Source organism: Drosophila ananassae, chromosome XL, assembly GCF_017639315.1.
Source record: "Drosophila ananassae strain 14024-0371.13 chromosome XL, ASM1763931v2, whole genome shotgun sequence".
Classification (NCBI taxonomy): Eukaryota; Metazoa; Arthropoda; class Insecta; order Diptera; family Drosophilidae; genus Drosophila; species Drosophila ananassae.
In genome coordinates, this window is record NC_057931.1 from 8,189,011 (window position 1) to 8,207,601 (window position 18,591).

Below are 18,591 nucleotides of genomic sequence, written 5' to 3' on the forward strand. Positions count from 1 at the left end.
TACCACGTGCTCCTTTCAGATATTTACCTTTCAAACTGATTTTTTCATAATTTACTTATAAGTTTACGTTAATTTTGTAGTTTGGCCTGTTTCGGCTAAGATTAAGAGTTAAATTACCTCCACTATTTCATATGAATGGTAATAAATACCACAAAATCGTGAAAATACCAAACCGTATGTGATCTGTTCATGGAAATAATTATTGTATCGCTTTCTTGACAAAAATGATATATTTTCTTATTTTGAAATAGATTTCTTATTAAATTTTTGATTTGATTTCAAAAATAGATAATCATTTTCAAAAATGATAATTTCCCCCCATCTCTAAGCCAATAAGAAATTTATCGATAGCCGGGAATCTGTGGGTGGTGGAATTAACCCCAAACAAGAGGCTGCCACACTGTTCGCGTGTATGTGTGCATTGCGCATTTCGTTGATTTTAACAAAATTTAAGCCTTCCAGCCGGCTGTGATAGCCCATCCGTTGCCGCCACCGCCACCTCAGATCACGTGAGTCAACCGGGACATGTACGCCACCAATAACGGTGGCACAAACAAGGCGCCAAACAGGTAAATACTATTGGCTCCAACCAGCCAACCCCTCCCCTTGGCTCATTTTGCTGTTAACTTTTTTGTTAATTACCCGGGATTTTTGCAACCCCAGCAATGCCAGCACGCTGTTCGAGAACACCATAACCGTGACGCCGATAAAGGTGGAGTTGGGAACAACGTATGGTGCTGGAAAGCCGCCAACTCCGGCGCTACAGCGAAGGACGCCCAATGCCGTGGTGGTGACCACTAGTAATCCGCAACAGCAGCAGCAGCAGCAACAGCAACAGCAGCATCAAACTGGTGCCGGAACCACCACCCTGAACCTGCCCATGCAAGCCACCCTGGTCTCAAATGCCTGCACCATAATGAATCCCAGCCTGAGTGTGACTGTGAATACAACAACTACCACTGGAGCCCTGGCCAAGGAACCGAAGGGTAAAGCGGCGCGGGCGCAAGTGGTAAGGAAACCGCCGCCAACCATCGACAACTTCTGGCCGAATATCGTAAACGAGGTGCATGGAATCGCGCAAGTGGACGCCAAACATCAAGTTCTGCCACTGGCGCGGATCAAGAAGATAATGAAGCTGGACGAGAATGCCAAGATGATAGCGGGCGAGGCGCCGCTGCTGTTCGCCAAGGCGTGTGAGTACTTCATCCAGGAGCTGACGATGCACGCGTGGGTGCACACCGAGGAGAGCAGGCGGCGGACGCTCCAGCGATCGGACATTGCCCAGGCCATCGCCAACTATGATCAGTTTGACTTCCTTATCGACATTGTGCCGCGCGAGGAGATCAAGCCGTCGTCGGCGCAGAAGAGCAAGGATGCGGGCGGATCGAGTACGTCGAGCGGTAGTGGCACCTCCGGAGTTACCTCATCCACGTCGTCCGGCGCCAGTGCGGGCGGTGTTGTCAGTTCTTCCGTCAATGCGACTGCTGCTTCGGTTACGGGATCGGCTGGTGCCGGTGGAAATTTCGTGGTTGGAGCAACTGCTGTACCTGCGGCCAAGATGGATACGGGTGGAGCGGCGACCGCTACAGAGGTTCTAGGCTTTAGCACGGTAACGCCGGACATGTTCGCCACGCAACTGCAGCAGCAGCAGCAGCAGCATGCCGTCCAGCAGCAGCACCAGCAGCAGCAACAACAGCAGCAGGCGCATCCGCAGCAAGTGCAAATAATCCAGCAGGCCGGACACGGCGGTGGCCAGCAGTTGCAGTACTTTATTGCGCTGCCGGGCCAGCAGGCGGCACAGCCGGCCCAGAATCATCTGGCCAATAGCCTGGGCCTCAACATCGTGGCCGCCCAACAGCCCGCCCAGCAGCTGATCCTCACAGCGGGTCCCAATGGCCAGCTAACTGCCACCCCAGCACCGGCGGCCACGGTGCAGCAACAGCAGACGGCCCTGCTCCAGAATCTCGCCCAGCAACAGCAGCAGCAACAACAGCAAGCCCAGCAGCAACAGCAGCAGATCCAACTGCTCCAGCAGGTGGTCACACCCACGGGGGAACTGACCAACGTCCCGGTAAGTATCCCCTTCTCCTCCTGATTCCCGAATTCTTTACTAATTTCTGATAATTTCTCTCCAAGATTGCAATCAATGCGAATCACTTGCATCTACTCCGGCTGCAGATGCAGCAACAACAGCAGCAGCAACAGCAACAACAGCAGCAGCAGCAACAACAGCAGGTGATCATACCGACACAACTGTTGACGGCGCAACAGATCCTCCAATTGGGCGGAGCACCAGCCGCTGTTGGTCAGCAGCAGGCGCAAGTTCAAGTGCAACAGCAGCAGCCGCAGGTTCAGGTTCAAGTCCAACAGCAGCATCCAAATCTCAGTCAGGCCAGTGCCAGTGGCACGCCCATTTTTATAAATTCGACAGCGACGCAGCAAGTGGTGCAACAGCAGGCGCAGCAACAGCAACAGCAACAACAGGCGCAACAACAGCAGCAGCAACAACAGCAGCAGCAGCAACAGCAACAGAGCAACATGGCCGCGGAAAGGACACTAACTGGGGGCTTCCGGTAAAAGGAGGTAGCCGAGCCGAGCCGAGCCGATCGTGCAATGCACAATGATGACCATATCGAGGCATGGGTAGAAACAACGGACTTCCGAATCCAAGTCCAGCACAATTTGTATAATATATAGTTTACGTTTGTATATCGGAAGAAAGATTATATATATAGCTAGTGTTGTAAGTGTAGAAACGATTTCTCAATTGTAATTTATTGCTGTCCCTCTGATCTGCGAAGGTTTCACTTCCACCACAAACTTCTATATCCATATCTAGATCCGAATCCGAATCCGAATCCCACTTCCAATTTCCAAACTCCATTATCCATAATCCATAAATCCACAATGAAAACACCCACAATTTTAAACGTAGCACTTAGAGGAGAACCTAGAGACGGATACGGAATCCACGGTTTCAAGTGGCATCCGCAATTTATTATGTATTTGTACTTCTAAACTGTAAGCTAAGCTCTGATAACAATTATAAGCCACCAAGGACTATGTGCCAGAATTTCTGATCTTTCCGCTTCGTTTCTTACTTTCTGGCCAGGATCTTGTTGATGTCCTGCAGCTCCCGCGTGCTCCACGGCTCGAGGGGATCGGGTGGCGAGGTGCGTGACTTTCGGGTAGCATGTGCCGCCGCCGAGCGACCTCTTTGGTTGTCATCCACCTCGCTCTCCTCCGGTGAAACTCTGCTGGAAAGTCGGAGCCTTGTATAGATTAGCTTGGATGGGATTCGCTACTTACTTGTTGCGGCGGCGGATCCGGGCACTTTTGGCCCGACGTGCTGCCTCGTCCTGCGAGGGCTGGCACTTGCGCAGATGGAATTGCTTCATGGTGGCATGCACCTCCTCGGACGTGGGCAGATCCTCGCTATCCTGCCCGCCATTCCCATCCTCGGTCTCCACCTCCGCCTCCTGTTCGATGGTTAGCACCTCCTCCGCCACAGCCTCGTCGAAATGGAAGCCCTGGCAACGAAGATTATGTATTTTTATGGGAAAATATTACAAATCCGACTCTCACCGTGTCCACATCCAGTCCGGGTGGCGCCCACACCGACGACAGAGTCTGGAACTGGCCGTGGCTGTGACCCTCGAAGCCCGGCTGCTGCTCCCGACGTATGTCCGCCTTGGAGAGGGCGTTGTGGGTGCGCTTGGCCAGCGACAGCTTGCCCAGAATGGGCCCGCCGCTGTCGCTCTCCTCCGTCTCCACCTCGGCCAGCATGGCCATGAACTCCTCCAGCTTCTTCGGGTCGACAATGTCCTTGGGGTCCTGGAACAGATTGCCCAGACTCGTCATCGGCAGCGGCATGGCAGCCAGAGCGGCTGGAGCAGCAATTGGAGCCGGGGGAGTGGGTGCCCCGGGAGTGGTAACCAGCAGGGGCGTGGACGGATCCACCTTCTTGGCAGCCGGCGGCTGGGGTTGCGTCTTCATCGTTTGCTCCACCAGATCGAAGGCTTTGTTGGCCAGTTGCTGGAGTCCGGCGAAGTAGTGCGGATCGTGGGTTTCCGGCCGCTGATCCGACATCATGATCAGCTCCCGGAAGGGATCCGGAGCCGGAGGAGCTGGCGGCGGCGGGGCAGTTGCTCCCCGCAGGGGCACTCCGTTCGAGGAGGCCGGATTGTTGGCGAAGGTCAGCATGTCCATGGCGTTGGTGAAGTCCGATTCCGTGTGCAGGTTGGTGCCGTAGGGATCCTTGAGCTTCTGCTTGGTCACCTTGACGGGACTGGAGATGGAGGCACGGCCCCACATCAGTCGCCGCATCTCCTCGCCCGTCATTCCACGTTTCTTCAGCGCCGTCAGAGTTACCCGGCCCACGCGCTGGAAGGGATTGGATATGAGTTTGGGAGGGAGAAACTATAGAACAGGACTACCCACCTTCCAGTTGGAGACGGCACCCTTCCTCTGCTTGGCCCTGGTCTTGCTCTTGCTCTTGATCACCATAACGCCGCGCACCTCGAATCCGGAATCATCCGACGGACCCAGTGGTATGGAGTACGCCTCCAGATAGCCTTTGGCATCGGCCTGGGGCACAGCCCGCTCCAGGGTGACCACGATCTTGGCCCACTGCTTCATCCACTCCTTTTCCGACTGCTCGATGACCGTCACATAGGTGTTGCCCATCATCGCGATCAACATGTTGAGCAGCAGGATGGGCACGAAGATCATGAAGATGACGAATACGGTCTTGGAGAGGTTCGGGTATGTGGTCTGGTTGAGATCCGGATACTGCAATGGATCAGTTATCAGTTATAATAAGAGCTATGAGTACTATCCGAATCCCTACGTTGTAGTCGCCCAGAGTGGTCTGGAAGAGGGCCATCCAGGTGCTCGTGTAGGTATTGAACATGGTGGACTGGACTTGGGGGTGGCCCTTGTAGAGGAAGTAGAAGGCCTGGGAGAAGCCGCACAGGACGATGCAATAGATGATGCCAAAGGTGAACATGTCGCCGGTGATCATGGAGTAGATCATCGTCACAAAGGGTCCTGTGAGTCGGATAGCTCTAAGGGGAGAGAATCCATGAAGATCCAAGCTAATCCCGTCAAGATCAGAGTCTTACCCGGCAAAGAACATGAGCAGGAACCAAGATCCGGGTACTGCAAAGATGAGAATGGCTTCCTCCGTATCCGTGTCGCCAATTAAACGAAAGGGAATGCAGGCCAGGATTAGAAGATTCGAGAACAGAAATATAGCCTTGGCCGGGGCATGGGACTGGAATGAAGGTTACTAGTCAGGGCTATCTATTCAGGCCAAGGAACCCAATCCTCACCAGCTGTTTGAGGAACGCAGACAGTCCCTGATTCTTGATCTCATCGCCCTGCTGGAAGACCACATAGCTGAGTACTCCGGCAATGGTGGCCAGTTCGGCACAATATCTGGCCACCGTTTGGGCATTGTAGTCGCCACCATCACTGTCCTCGCCCGCCTCCGCATCCTGGAGAGCGGCTGCCGCCGCATCCGATCCCTCACCGTCATCGTCCTCCCCTTCGCCGTCGTGGGCCGGACGCAGGTACACGGATACGGAGAGGCAGAGCAAGTGGGTGGACAGGATGAGCAGACGCTTGAGGAACTGGTTCTGGGCAAAGGTCTTCCACTTCTCCTCCAGCAGACGCTGGATGATGCCGCCGTCCAGCATGTCCAGATGCTCAGGCTTGGTTCCATTCAGGATGATGAACAGCGCCGAGTTCCAGTCTGGAGGGGATTAAGGGAGGGATTTCTTATAGGAACTTGCCTGAAGGATCTACTTACTGGTTCTCCCATCTGGCAGGAGGGTATCCAGAGCATTTAAGGGATAACCGGAGCAGGTGATGTTGCTGTAACGCCAGAACTCCCTAGCGGAGAGCTCCAACATCTCGCGGAAGACCTCCGCCCGTCCCAGCTTGCAGGCCAGGGTGAGGGGCGTCAGACCCGTCTGGTTCACTATCCCGTTCTTGGCTGGAGTCTTCGGATGCCGCAGGGCATAGCCGAACATGTCCAGCTTGTCGCAGACGACCACCATATGGAGGATCATGTTCCCGAACGAGTCCTGGGCGTCCGGATCGGCCCCGCAGTCCACCAGCAGATTGTAGACACTCTCGTTGGCACAGCAGGCGGCCCACGCCAGTGGGTACTCGCCCATGTAGGCCAGTCCCTCGTAGTCGGTGCTCTTGGCCGGATGGGCGCGCTGCTGGTCCCGCGGCAGGAAGAAGCTGCCGATCGCCCGCTGATTGATGTCCGCCCCCGCCTCGATCAGGTCCGCCACCAGCTCGTTGTTGCTGTAGGCGATGGACAGGTGCAGGGCACTGGCCCCCAGGTACTCCTCCCCCTCCATCACGTCCAGCGCCAGGTTGGGAAAGACCCGGAGCAGGACACGCGCCAGTTTCGTGTGCACCTTCGAGTCGCAGATGATGAGCACGTGGAGCAGACTCTCACCCAAGGCGCCGCGGTACTGCATCTGCCAGCAGGCCTTGTGATCCTCCCACTTTCCCAGCGGATCGTGAATCGACAGTGACGCCTCAATGGGAATGGTCACCTCGGTGTGATCCCGGTACTTCCAGCGCAGGAACTCCGCCCGGTTGATCACCTGGCCCTTCCCGTCGTTGTACATGAACACGCCGAACTGCTCCCGGATCAGCTGCTCCACGGCGATCAGGCCTCCGGAGTTGATGGCATCTATCAGATCTCCCCCTGGCAGGATACAGATTCCAAATAAAAAAAGGAGCTTTAAAAATTGGAAAATATTTTAAATTGGATATTTTTCCCATTTTACGGGGAGACCCCTTGGGAAGACCCGGATTTCCCCATATGGCCCCTTCCGATGTCTATATCTTTGCCAATTCTGATCCGATTCTCGAGAGGTATACCTTAAACGATTTGTGGATCGATTCCCCGTCGATCTGCATCAAAATCTGAATACAAAATATTTTTTGAATTTTTTTCATCATTTTGTGGGGAGACCCCTTGCGAAATCCCGGATTTCCCCATATGGCCCTTCCGATGTCTATATCTCCGCCAATTCTTATCCGATTCTCTAAAGGAATACCTTAAACAATTTGTGGATCGATTCCCCGTCGATCTGCATCAAAATCTGAACACAAAATATTTTTTCACTTTTTTCCATAATTTTGTGGGGAGACCCCTTGCGAAATCCCGGATTTCCCCATATGGCCCCTTCCGATGTCTATATCTTTGCCAATTCTTGTCTGATTCTCGAGAGGAATACCTTAAACGATTTGTGGATCGATTCCCCGTCGATCTGCATCAAAATCTGAACACAAAATATTTTTTCACTTTTTTCCATAATTTTGTGGGGAGACCCCTTGCGAAATCCCGGATTTCCCCATATGGCCCCTTCCGATGTCTATATCTTTGCCAATTCTGATCCGATCCTAAAAAGGAATACCTTAAACGATTTGTGGATCAATTCCCCGTCGATCTGCATCAAAATCTGGGAACAAAATATTTTTTAAATTTTTTCAACATTTTGTGGGGAGACCCCTTGCGAAATCCTGGATTTCCCCATATGGCCCCTTCCGATGTCTATTTCTTTGCCAATTCTTGTCCGATTCTCGAGAGGAATACCTAAAACGATTTGTGGATCGATTCCCCGTCGATCTGCATCAAAATCTGAATACAAAATATTTTTTAAATTTTTTTCATCATTTTGTGGGGAGACCCCTTGCGAAATCCCGGATTTCCCCATAGGGCCCCTTCCGATGTCTATATCTTTGCCAATTCTTGTCCGATTCTCGAGAGGAATACCTAAAACGATTTGTGGATCGATTCCCCGTCGATCTGCATCAAAATCTGAACACAAAATATTTTGTAAATTTTTTTCATCATTTTGTGGGGAGACCCCTTGCGAAATTCCGGATTTCCCCATCGGGCCCCTTCCGATGTCTATATCTTTGCCAATTCTGATCCGATACTCGACCTGTATAACCCATTACCACGTCTGTATCTTTGAGAAAAGAACTCGAAGTGGGGAAGTAAAGTACTCACCCCGTTTGTAGTCCGCCAACTTGTACAGTAGACACTTGCTGGCGGTGGCCGAGGACTGGGAGATGACGGCATCCAGGATGGCGCCGGGCTTCATTTCCGGCGCCTTCTTGCGAAGGCATTTCTTCAGCAGGAACTTCATTCCGTCCGATCGGAGGATGTTCTATAATCCCTCTATAATCCTAGTCCATGCGGAATCGAAGCTGAAACTGCAACTGGGCTGGAGAAAAACCTTCCTGGCTGGGATTGTTTGTTCGATGACCCAACCACGTGGGTGAATAAACACCGAAGACAGCGACACCGTTGTCCTGGTTACTTGGGTTCGAGTGACCCCTGACCCCCGACCCCCTGATACAAAAAATAGATAATCAATAATATGGAATATCTTGTTTGTTAGTTTATATTTTTCACTTTGTTTTTTGTTTTTATTGAATTATGTATATAAATATATTTTTGCCTTCATTATTAATTATTATAATTATAACTTATTGCTAAAAATATGGGATTTTTTTATTTTTGTATTTTTTTTGTTTGTTTTTTTTATAATTTGGGAAGGGGAAAGGGGGTTATCTCGGATTATATGTACTGTAAAATAATGTTTTATTTTTTTATTTTTTTTTTATAAATAATGTGTATGCTTTCCTTTATTTTTTTCCCAATTTATTTTCTATTTTACTGATTCGTTTTTTAAGTCCGAAATGAATATCCAACCTTTATCCGTTTATCATCATATTATATATCGCTTGATAGATATTGTTTATAGATATATATATATATATAAATATAAATAAGAGAGACGTTCGAAAATCGTAATCGAATATGGCTAATAAATACAGAATGACATAATATCTTTAGGGGGTTATCCCATCTCTCCTTCGCACACAAAATCATCATTATCATTATGGATATATATCATATATATCTGGGGGCATAATTATTATTACTTTCTTTTCCTTCAGTCGTTTTTATTTTCTGTTTTTTTTGTTTTTTAAATGCATCCTTGGACTTTTCAGTGGAATTACTTGATTTGATGTTGAAATATATATCTTGTATATATATATATATATATTTATTGTAGATATCTGTTTAATAGAACCTCTAGAATATTGCCCATTACCCGAGAATTGGTTGTTGGTCAAGTGTGTCTCTGTTTGGAATTATTATGTTTTTTTTTTTTTTCAGTCGGTTAGTCAATCCCTAGGTTTTTGACTTATTTCTCGATACGATCGATCGGTATACAAAATATATATAGAAATATATATATATTCTATTGCAAGTACAAAACTCTATTGCCTATATGGTTAGTGTCCTCCTACCGCCTCTGGGTGTTTAGCATTAAAAATGGCCACAGTGTTTCCCCCCATCCTTTCAAGGATCTATAGTCCTTAGGTCCGACCTGGGTTCGGACGAGGAGGGGGGAGGAGGAGGGAGGCTGTTCAAGTCTTTTCGTTATATATTTTGGAATATTTTTTTCTTGTCTGTCGCTTGGCTTTGATTCGGCTTTTTATATAAATTTTTGTTTTTTTTTTTTTTTTGATTCACTCAGTATACATTTCAAAAATTGTCTTTTTTTTCTTCTTTTTCTTCTACAGTCTATATGTTTTTTGTTTTTTAAATTTACGATCATGGATCGTAAAGATTTCGAGCGATTTGAAAGACTAGAAGAAGTATAATTTGTTTTTTTTCAGCTCGATTTGGTTATTGGGGGGGGGGTTGTGTAGTTTTTCGATTGAAAAGTTTTTGAAAAAAGAAAAAAATATCAAAATTGAGATAGAGGGAGACAGACAGGCACAAGCATACACTCTCTCGCTCACACACACGCTTTCAAACAGGATTCCTCCTTCTTTTTTTCTCCGTGTATGTGTAGTATCAGCTATATCCTTTTTGTTTTTTTTTTTGTTTTTTATAAAAATATGGCCACAAAATAAACTGAATCGTATATAGAATAAGGCTTAACTAATTTCGCACTAACTACTTAAATAGCACACAAACAAAAAAAAAACAATACAAAAAATGTCAATTAAACTCGAAGATTACACTCGAAAAAAATGATTAAAGAGAAAAATTAATAAAAAATTAAATATTAACGGCAAACAAAAACGAACGAAATCGGCTTATTAATGATAATTTGGCAAATATTGAGCAACTGGAGGAGTGAGGAACTGAACAAAGGACTAAAAGGATACATAACATATATATGTAGGTGTTGGTGTAGGTGTCTAGTTCTGTGTGTGTGTGTGTGTCGTTTTTGATGATCCTGTTTTTAGTTTTACTTTCAGCTTAACTACAAGTTATCTATATATACGAAATTATATAGAAGCTATATCTTTTATGATCCACTCTGGTTGTTTTTTTTTTTTGTCATGTCAAAGTTTGGTAAAAATAAAAAAAAAATTACTCCCAGTTATACGATTTTAGATTGTTTTTTTCTTTAAACGCTATGGTTGTGAAGTGTTTGTGATCTGGCACTACTACTCCTGCCACTCGTTCTCGTCCACGCCCTCCATGTCGTCCTGCTCCAGTTTCGTGGTGAACTCCATGCGCGCACTAACCGACTTCTGGATCTGCAAAATGGATATAATAGTTACTCAAGTCCTTTTTGACATCCTAAAGACAACATCCTTGACATACCTCCTGTTGCTTGTTGCTCTCGTACTCGGACTTCTGGCCACCGAAATGAGAGTGATCCGTCTTCTTGACGGGCTGTACTGTCACTTGTTGGATGGAGGACACTGAAAAGGATACACACATAAATCAGTCAAAAGGATATGTTCTTGAGAGGTTGGCAAAACGGTCAATTACATGTCTCCATTCCTTCGGGCTTTAGGCTGACTTTCGGAGCGGCCTTGTCGTTGCTGGAGAACCAGTCCTCGGCACTCATTGTGGCGCTCCAGGTGATGCGGGTGGGTGGGAATAGATCGTCTTGGAAGAGCTCACTCTGCAATGGACATGAGAGTAACAAAATAACATTCCTAATCCCATAAAATAGGATATCCGCACCTTAATTCGTGGCACTGTGAAGCTGAGCGGCTCGATTGTGGTGTTGGTTAGCCGATAGGCCTTGGAGAACTCGACACTGGCCACGTCGCAGTGGTTCTTGGTCAGGAAACTGAGGCCCTGGTGCAGCGATGTGCATCGATGATGCGACAGCGGGCATATGTACGGTTCCTCGTCGGTGATCTCGTAACAGTAGATGGTGGAGTCGCCCTTGCCGGTGACGAACAGTGTGGAGCTATCCTCGTCGTAGAATGGGATCAGGATCGAGGGCGACACATCCAAGCTGGTCGTCTTCAAGGGCGCCGACAGCTTCTGTGCATTATAGACGCTAATCTGTCGCTCCGATACCCTAAAATACATAACAAATATGAAAGATATCCTTGGAAAAAAGGCATCCTTTATCCTCCTCCTCATCTTACTTATCAAATCCGGTACAGACGATATACTGGCCATCTAGCGCCCAAGTAATCCTAGCACCGCGCGTTCCCACCGGTCCATTACCCTCCCGGATGGGTGTCTCCGATTTACGGGGATTGTAGACCCTAATCTTGCCATCCTTGCAAACGGTGGCGCCCAAACGTCCGCACGGACTCCAGGCAAAGTCAAAGATCTGATGATCCGTATGGCCGGACAACGAGATCCGTTCGGTCATGGTGTTCAAGTCCCATAGCTTGATGGTCATGTCATAGCTGGCGGTCAGCAGGACATCGGCGGCCAGGGGATGGAAGCGGATAAAGTATATCTTGTCCATGTGGGCCGTCAACTCTCCGGCGGGTGTATTGGTCGGTTCAGTCAATCCGCCGGCGGCAATGTGCCAGATCTTGACGATGCCATCGTCACAGGCCACCGCCAATCGATGGGCATCGAACGGATCCCACTGGAAGTCCATAATATTGCCGCCATTGACCAGCGATGGGATCACACCGTCCGGCAATCGTCCCGGGCGGCTCAGTTCGAAAATAGCAATCTTTCCGCCTGGTCCCGACAACGGAACAGCAACACGCTCCTGGTTGGCATGGAAGCCATTGCATTCGCCCGGTATCTGGCGACTCAGATTGCGCAAGTTCTCGATGTGCGTGGACTTGTGGCCGGGTGTTCCCTTCAAGTGCCGGAACTTGGACACTTTGCCGAATACGGTAGAGGTCCGCTTGGTGCTGGCGGCACTGAACGCTGTATCCGTGGCGGACTTCTTCAGTCCGGCGACGGCGGTGGAACCATTGCCACGACGATGCTCTTCGAGTAGCTTGCCCTCCGGTACGGAGATCCGTTTGGTGTCGATAACATTGCCCGGCTGCTGCTGCTGCTGCTGCAGGGCTGGCTTCAGCATCTCCACTTTGGAGTGCTCCCGACGCCTGGAAATGTGAGTATTCCATTTAGAGAGTATGGATTCTGGAGGAGAATACCCGGACTTACAATGGCACTGGCGACTGGGCCTTCTCGTCCACCTGGCTCTTGGAACGGCTCTCGTAGAGGCGCCGGCGATCGGCAATACTGCTCCGGGCTGTGGACAACCGGCGGAGATCCGCAGCATCGGCCCGATCCTCGCTCTCCGTGGAGTTCTCCGACGACTCGGAGTTCTGCTCAAAGATCTAGTGGACAATGGAAGGGGAATGGTGGTCAGTAATCAGTGTAGAGACAAATAGAACTAAACAGAAAGAAATTGAATCCTTTGAAGCAGACCTTGTCGGATGATTCATCATCGTCGGCCGAGGACTGTGGCGGAGACCCAGTTTTTGAATTATTTGGAAGGTTAGTTAGTCGGAGGTGTTAGTTAAACGGAGAAGTTGAATTTTGGTTGGTTGGTTGGTTGGTTGGTTGGTTGGTTGGTGGCACAGGCATGTAAAATATTGAAAGAGGTCGGTGGAGAAACGTTAGAGAAGACACAATTAGACACATGGTGGAGAGATGTAGAGCTAGAGGATCGCATGGTTGGAGGATCGCCCACCTCCCTACATACCTTGCGCCGCTCCGAGGTGGTCAGCGACTTCTGTACTCCATTACCGGCCACTGGCTGCTCTCGTTCGTGTTTCTCTGAAAATGGAAAGATCAGTTTTTTAAATTATTCCTTTAATTGTTGACCCAGAAATGCATACTTTTTATCTCGATCTCCACAATAAGATCGGGCTTGGCCACCTGGGCGGGTGGTATGATGTCCACACCGGTGTCCTGTCCAACGCTGGATATATTCTCGTGAGATCCCGGTGCCAGGGGAACGGCAAAGACCTTGTCGAACGATACGTCGCCGGTGGTGCTGGAGAAGGGCTTCGGTCCGAGGCGTGGCTATACCAGGAGATGGGACACATACCAGGAAATGGATCAGTTTCTCAATAATGGAACAGTGGCAGTGGCAAACCAAACACAAATCATAAAAAATAAACTATAAACTATAAACTATAATCGCTAAAAAATGTGCCAATAATTAAAGGAAAACCACTCGCAACTCTGTTGGACAAACAATAGTGGTATCCAGTGTCCAGTATCCAGTGTCCAACATCAGTGATTGGAAACTAGAAACTATAAACTATAAATTATAAACTATAAGGTCTTAGTCTTAGGACTAATTGCTTTTTACGGAATTTTCAACGAAAATAAACAAAAAACTGAACTAGAAACTAAAAAAATTCAAGAAATAAAAAAAAGAAAATCAGGAACTCTGGATAGTGTGGTGGTGGGCACCTTGTACGCCGATGCAGCTGTGGTCCGTGGCCTGGGACGGGGCGTGGCTGCTCCACTACTCTCCCCAGCGGAATCGCTCGCCTCCGGCAGGGAATTGTTGCGCGAAGTACGGGGCATGGGCTTGGGGGGTGAATTGCCACCTGATACCGTATTATCCAATCCCCTCGAGGATGAGGCCTCCTCGCTACTGCCGGTGGAATGCTCCTGATCGGTGGGTGACTCCTTATCACCCTCCTGGGAGTGCTGGACATGGGATTGGCCGGCGGCATGTGCCGGTGCCATGTCCACCTTGTATTTGGCCTCAAATTTCCGGATGAGCTCACTGCACTCACCGTCCGGCTGTGATGGTGTTGTGGCCATCATCTTCTTCTGGCCATTCTGGCTCTGATCGTTGCCGGTGTCATTGCCATTCTTCTCCATGCTGAGCATCACAAAGTGCTCGTTGTCGTTCCGCTTTCCATTGCCAGTCGATCCCTTCGATCGCAGATTCTCCAGATTCTTGACCAGGTCGCTGAGATTGCCCCGATGGATCTGAATCGATGGCCAAACGGGTAATTAAACTAATCCTAATCCTAATCCTAACCAGATACTAACTCTCTCAAAACTACAACAAATAAATCTTCTTTCCTTTCCCGAAATGCAAAAAAAAAAAAATGGAAGAAAAATGGAGGAAAAAACTTACAATAATCGGCTCATCGCCGTGCTCACGCTTGACAGGATCGAGACTCATCTTGGGCACCGGCTGGTTGCTGCCATTCAGCCACTCGCTGGCCACCAGATCGGTCTTGTAGCCGGTGGTCTCCGGATAGAGATCGGCATGAAAATCGCGATATGTCTTCCGCGGCACCTGGTACATTATCGGTATGACCATATTGGAGGTCAATTGGAGTACACGATTCACCTCCGCCTCCATCACTTTGAGAGCTCGCTTCGGCACCAGACAGGCGCCCTTGGTTTGTTCGCCGGTGTGCCGTAGTCCCTCGATTAGATACGGATCCTTGTCCGTAACTTCCACATAGTTGATGGTGGTGTCACCCTTTCCGGCCAGGAAGAGCATATTAGTGTCCGGATCGAACAATGGCATCAGTATACCCGTCGAACAGTCCAATTCGAGTGTCTTCTCCGGCACGTTGAAGTTTCGCAAATCCCGGATGATCACCTGACGCAGTCGAGCGGCATCGAAGCCGGTGGTGAGGATGCGTGATTGATTTCCAAGCCAAACGACCCGGGAATCCTTGATGCTCTGATGCGATTCGGCCGTTAGCTGGATGGGTGAGCCGGCGGCGCGAGGATCAAAGATGCGGACAAACTTATCCTTGCAGCTGGTGGCCAAAATGGAGCCATCTTCGCGCCAACTGGCCGACTGTATGACCTCCGGATGTTCATTGTTAGCTAAAGGATGGCAGGAGACTCTTTAATATTATTTTCTCGAAGGACTCTGGCAAGGACACTTACAGAATATCTCCTTTTGGGCGCTTAGATCGAAGAGAGCCACACAACCGGCTGCTGTGGAATACATGAGTCCATCGGCTGTGGGATGGAAGCCCACCGTCTCAACGCGTCGCTGCTTGTGTGAGAAGACCGCCTCCGGATCGGATAGTGACTGCTCCAGACCCTTTTCCGGAATATGCCAGATTTTTACCTAAAAAGAAGGATTTGGATAAAGGATTATGAAGATTTTAAGGATGAAAGGTTACTAACCAGGCAATCCTGCGATGCTGTGGCCAATAGACCATCATGGAATGGCGAGAATTTCAAGTCGGTCACTGTGTCCGTATGCCCATGGAGCAGGGGCATGGTCTTGCTCTTCCGGCCGCAATCGTCCAGCGGCAGGACCGCCACACTCGATCCCGTGTGCTCCCAATTGAAGGCCATGAAGGCCGCCGATGCGGCTATATTATTACCATAAGTCTGGTAACTACCGACACATATCTCCCGTACACAGGCCTCCGCCTTGGGTACAATGGGTGCGGCATTCTTGTATTTGGATGCCTTGAAACGCCAGGCCATGATTCCGCACTGATTCCTCTGATACCACTGATGATTCCTTCTCTAAATCCGCGTAGCTTTGACTCCAACGATCCGATGCAGTGTGAAGCTCTGGCGGATGTGGTCGTCCAGTCGGTCGGTTGTTGAGTGTTCTTGTTTTTTTTTTCTTATTTTTCTTTTTTTTTTGGCGAATGTCCCGCAGCACTTGGCTCTCTTCACTCTCTCTTTCTCCTCTCTCTTTGTATTTGTATGCGAATTCAAGTCGGTGTATATGTGTGTGTGTGTGAGTGTGTCTGGAAAATGGCAAAACATATCCGTATAAGTAGCGAGCGTGATATCGGCAGCAAGGGAGTGGAAAAAGAGAAATATTTTATGGGGTGGGGGAGAGGAGACATTCCACAGTTTGTTATCGTTTATGGAGCTAGGGGGTGGGAAGTGGGGGGGTGCGAGAGCACTACTCCTCTGAGTCATCCGATAAGGCGGAACCCACATTCAACTGATAAGAGAGTCGGCCCCGGACAGGCTGACTGGACAGGCTTTTGGGGCGTTTGAAAAGAGAAAGCTGGTCAAGAATAGTCACCGATCCAAAGCCGGATGAGCAACTAACTAATCGAGTCACTTGTTTTTATAAATTGCTGTGTGCGTGTGTGTGTGTTTGTTGTTTGTTTGGTCAGGAATATCAAAATAGAAGGGGGTTTCCCTTTAAGGTTTTAAAATAGGATCTTAATCATTAGAATTTCTCATCTCTTTATCCTTGTCGAAGAAGAGAGAGAGAGTTTTTAAATACAAAGAGAAAATAAACCGTTATTACTTTTCCTTTGGCAAAGTGCAGTTAGTGTCAGTGGTGTGACCCTTACCGATAGTTGTACTTTCGATAGCCGGTACCCACACCACCCCCCACTTAGAGCACCTCTCCCCCCCTTGTTGCTAAATCCTGTCTACGCCACTGACCCAAGTGCAGTGAGAGCACAACAACAACAAGAAAAAGAAATGCCTGGAAGAGAGAGCGCGTGCGCCAATTCAACTGTTTGTTAGAAAGCGGCAAAAACAAATGGCCAGTGTGAAGAGTGCAGCGGCAGGAGATGCAGCCACAAGGGGGCTGTTGCTGTTGCTAGAGGAGAGAGAGAGTGGGGTGGGGTGGGGTGGGGGTTGTTGCTGCAAGTGGTGGAACAGGCAATAGAGCAGGTATTGGCCAGCCACCAGCCATCAGCCACCAGGTAATGGGGTCAAGTGATTTACAAAAAACGAAAGAAAAAAAAATCAAATGCAACAACAACAAAAACGACTACAAATAATAAAAAGGAGGAACAACAAAAAAAAAAAAAAAGAGAAATGATAATGAAAAGAGAGTATAGAGGTGAGACAAGTGTATGGCGCAACCTGCAGGAGAGCATAATTCCAGCTAAGGGTGCAAGGAGCTCTCATGCCTGTGTCTGTGTGTGTTTTTGTTTGTATGTGTTAGCTTGGTTGGGGGTGGCTAGCAAAGTTTTGTTGTTTTTGGTTTCTGTTTCGGTTTCGGCTTCTATTTTTCACCCACTGCCCACTAAAATAGTCAACCATCCTGGTGGTTGATTTTCGTTTAGTTCTTGTTGTTGTTGCTAATGTTGTTGTTGTTGTTGCCACTTATGCATTTATTGACATTTTCCGCAAATGCAACGCTTTTTCTGCATCCCATGCACTACCATGCAACCGATTATTGGGTGTTACTTTCCCAACTTGCGTGCAATTAATTAAGGGGGGGGGGGGGGGTGGTAGAGGGGGGGGGTTGGATTTTTATTCCTGAAATGCCTATTTTTTTTTTGTATGATTTTCTCTGCCCGCTGCCTGCTGCTTGCACACACCCTGGCGCCGGCAGAAAATAAGAAGAAGACTATGTAGCAGGGGCAGCGGCAGCGGCAATGACAATGGCAACTACTCTGCTGCTACAACAACAACAACAAGCAGCGGGGGAAATACAAAAAAAATAAGAGGAGGCAACAAAAACAGCAACAACGACGCCGCCTTGTGATGGACAAACAAAGGAGCAGTTTTTTTTTTGCAAACGCACTAACACAAACTCACACACTCACACACACATAGAAAGCCGGAAGTAAAGGATATATATATCCCCCCCAGATAATTACCAATCAATATATATATATATAGACAAAAATCCAATGCGATCACAACCGTTTTCCTCTCCGTTTTCTCCCGCACTCGCGTCAAATTCTGGTTTTTGCGGAAAATTTTTATCAAAATATCATTATATGTAGAGGATATTAGTTTCCTTTGCCGGACACCAAATGCATCTCGTTCTATTCTTGCCGGCGACTTGGCGGACACGACCCACTGGTTTTTTAATGTTTTATTTTGTATTATATCCACTAGCGGCGGTGAAAAATCAAGCCGAGAAAAAAAACAACAGAGCGTTGTGTGCGGCTTAAATGGATTTTAGGGATGTCGATGTCGAAAATATATATATGCACGGCTTGGCAGCACTGTTTTTCCTCTTTTACAACACTGTTTGTCTATCGATATTTCCTTGTTAGAAATGTTATCGGAAGCTGCCAGATCGGCTTTGAATTTGAATTATTATTCACTTTTATATGGTCTAATTGACTCCTATTTACGCTTTTTTTCTATTTTAGCAAAGGTGTTTTCCAAAATCAGAAAACTATCGACAGGATGTGTACAACGAGCAGTGCTGGCAGCTATCGATCGTGAATTATAGCTAGGCAGGACCACTAAAAGAGCCAACTAAATAACTTAAAAATATCAAAAACTAAATACTGTTAGTATTTTCTATTTTATTTATATTTAAAAGGTCTATTAATTAAATTCAAATTAAAAGCAAGTCCTATAAGTTAACATATATGTTTGGATAATAGAAAATTATTTTACCGATAAGT

At 48.0% G+C, this 18,591-nt stretch overlaps 3 protein-coding genes across 7 annotated transcripts; 1 reads left to right on the plus strand and 2 right to left on the minus strand.

The window, feature by feature from the left end:
* The first annotated feature begins 345 nt into the window (after positions 1-345).
* On the plus strand, positions 346-3,073 carry LOC6502305 (nuclear transcription factor Y subunit gamma). Its single transcript, XM_032453513.2, has 3 exons — positions 346-569; positions 664-2,071; positions 2,137-3,073. The coding sequence occupies exons 1-3, from the start codon at positions 526-528 to the stop codon at positions 2,575-2,577; spliced, it is 1,893 nt and encodes a 630-aa protein (XP_032309404.1). The 5' UTR covers positions 346-525; the 3' UTR covers positions 2,578-3,073.
* Positions 3,074-3,094: 21 nt separating this feature from the next.
* Positions 3,095-8,406, minus strand: LOC6502102. 2 transcript variants are annotated; one of them, XM_001966172.4, is made up of 9 exons: positions 8,045-8,406; positions 5,813-6,730; positions 5,334-5,755; positions 5,124-5,275; positions 4,850-5,066; positions 4,441-4,791; positions 3,586-4,383; positions 3,310-3,530; positions 3,095-3,254 (listed from the first exon to the last, which is right to left on the minus strand). In XM_001966172.4, the coding sequence occupies exons 1-9, from the start codon at positions 8,181-8,183 to the stop codon at positions 3,098-3,100; spliced, it is 3,375 nt and encodes a 1,124-aa protein (XP_001966208.1). In that variant the 5' UTR covers positions 8,184-8,406; the 3' UTR covers positions 3,095-3,097. The 2 variants fall into 2 exon arrangements, with proteins under 2 accessions (XP_001966208.1, XP_032309403.1); XM_032453512.2 differs by having other exon boundaries at positions 3,095-3,257.
* A 1,400-nt stretch (positions 8,407-9,806) lies between these two features.
* Positions 9,807-18,211, minus strand: LOC6502101 (coronin-7). 4 transcript variants are annotated; one of them, XM_001966173.4, is made up of 14 exons: positions 17,827-18,211; positions 15,416-15,996; positions 15,170-15,356; positions 14,397-15,106; positions 13,715-14,245; positions 13,132-13,318; positions 12,996-13,069; positions 12,719-12,751; positions 12,452-12,627; positions 11,458-12,390; positions 11,042-11,387; positions 10,844-10,979; positions 10,673-10,773; positions 9,807-10,605 (listed from the first exon to the last, which is right to left on the minus strand). In XM_001966173.4, the coding sequence occupies exons 2-14, from the start codon at positions 15,722-15,724 to the stop codon at positions 10,513-10,515; spliced, it is 3,816 nt and encodes a 1,271-aa protein (XP_001966209.3). In that variant the 5' UTR covers positions 15,725-15,996; positions 17,827-18,211; the 3' UTR covers positions 9,807-10,512. The 4 variants fall into 4 exon arrangements, with proteins under 4 accessions (XP_001966209.3, XP_032309386.2, XP_014759934.1 ...); XM_032453495.2 differs by lacking the exon at positions 12,719-12,751; XM_014904448.3 differs by lacking the exon at positions 13,715-14,245 and having other exon boundaries at positions 17,827-18,209.
* Between the last annotated feature and the right edge of the window lie 380 nt (positions 18,212-18,591).

Bases quoted from the DNA above. Each gene is read 5' to 3' on its own strand.
- LOC6502305 (XM_032453513.2), top strand. From the start codon at position 526: ATGTACGCCACCAATAACGGTGGCACAAACAAGGCGCCAAACAG. The intron at 570-663 runs GTAAATACTATT...TTGCAACCCCAG, and splicing joins ACAAACAAGGCGCCAAACAG to CAATGCCAGCACGCTGTTCG. The intron at 2,072-2,136 runs GTAAGTATCCCC...TTTCTCTCCAAG, and splicing joins GGGAACTGACCAACGTCCCG to ATTGCAATCAATGCGAATCA.
- LOC6502102 (XM_032453512.2), bottom strand. From the start codon at position 8,183: ATGAAGTTCCTGCTGAAGAAATGCCTTCGCAAGAAGGCGCCGGAAATG. The intron at 6,731-8,044 runs GTGAGTACTTTA...GTATCCTGCCAG, and splicing joins GTTGGCGGACTACAAACGGG to GGGGAGATCTGATAGATGCC. The intron at 3,258-3,309 runs GTAAGTAGCGAA...CCGACTTTCCAG, and splicing joins CGGATCCGCCGCCGCAACAA to CAGAGTTTCACCGGAGGAGA.
- LOC6502101 (XM_001966173.4), bottom strand. From the start codon at position 15,724: ATGGCCTGGCGTTTCAAGGCATCCAAATACAAGAATGCCGCACCCATT. The intron at 13,070-13,131 runs GTATGCATTTCT...TTCCATTTTCAG, and splicing joins TGTGGAGATCGAGATAAAAA to AGAAACACGAACGAGAGCAG. The intron at 12,628-12,718 runs GTCTGCTTCAAA...ATTGTCCACTAG, and splicing joins ATGATGAATCATCCGACAAG to ATCTTTGAGCAGAACTCCGA.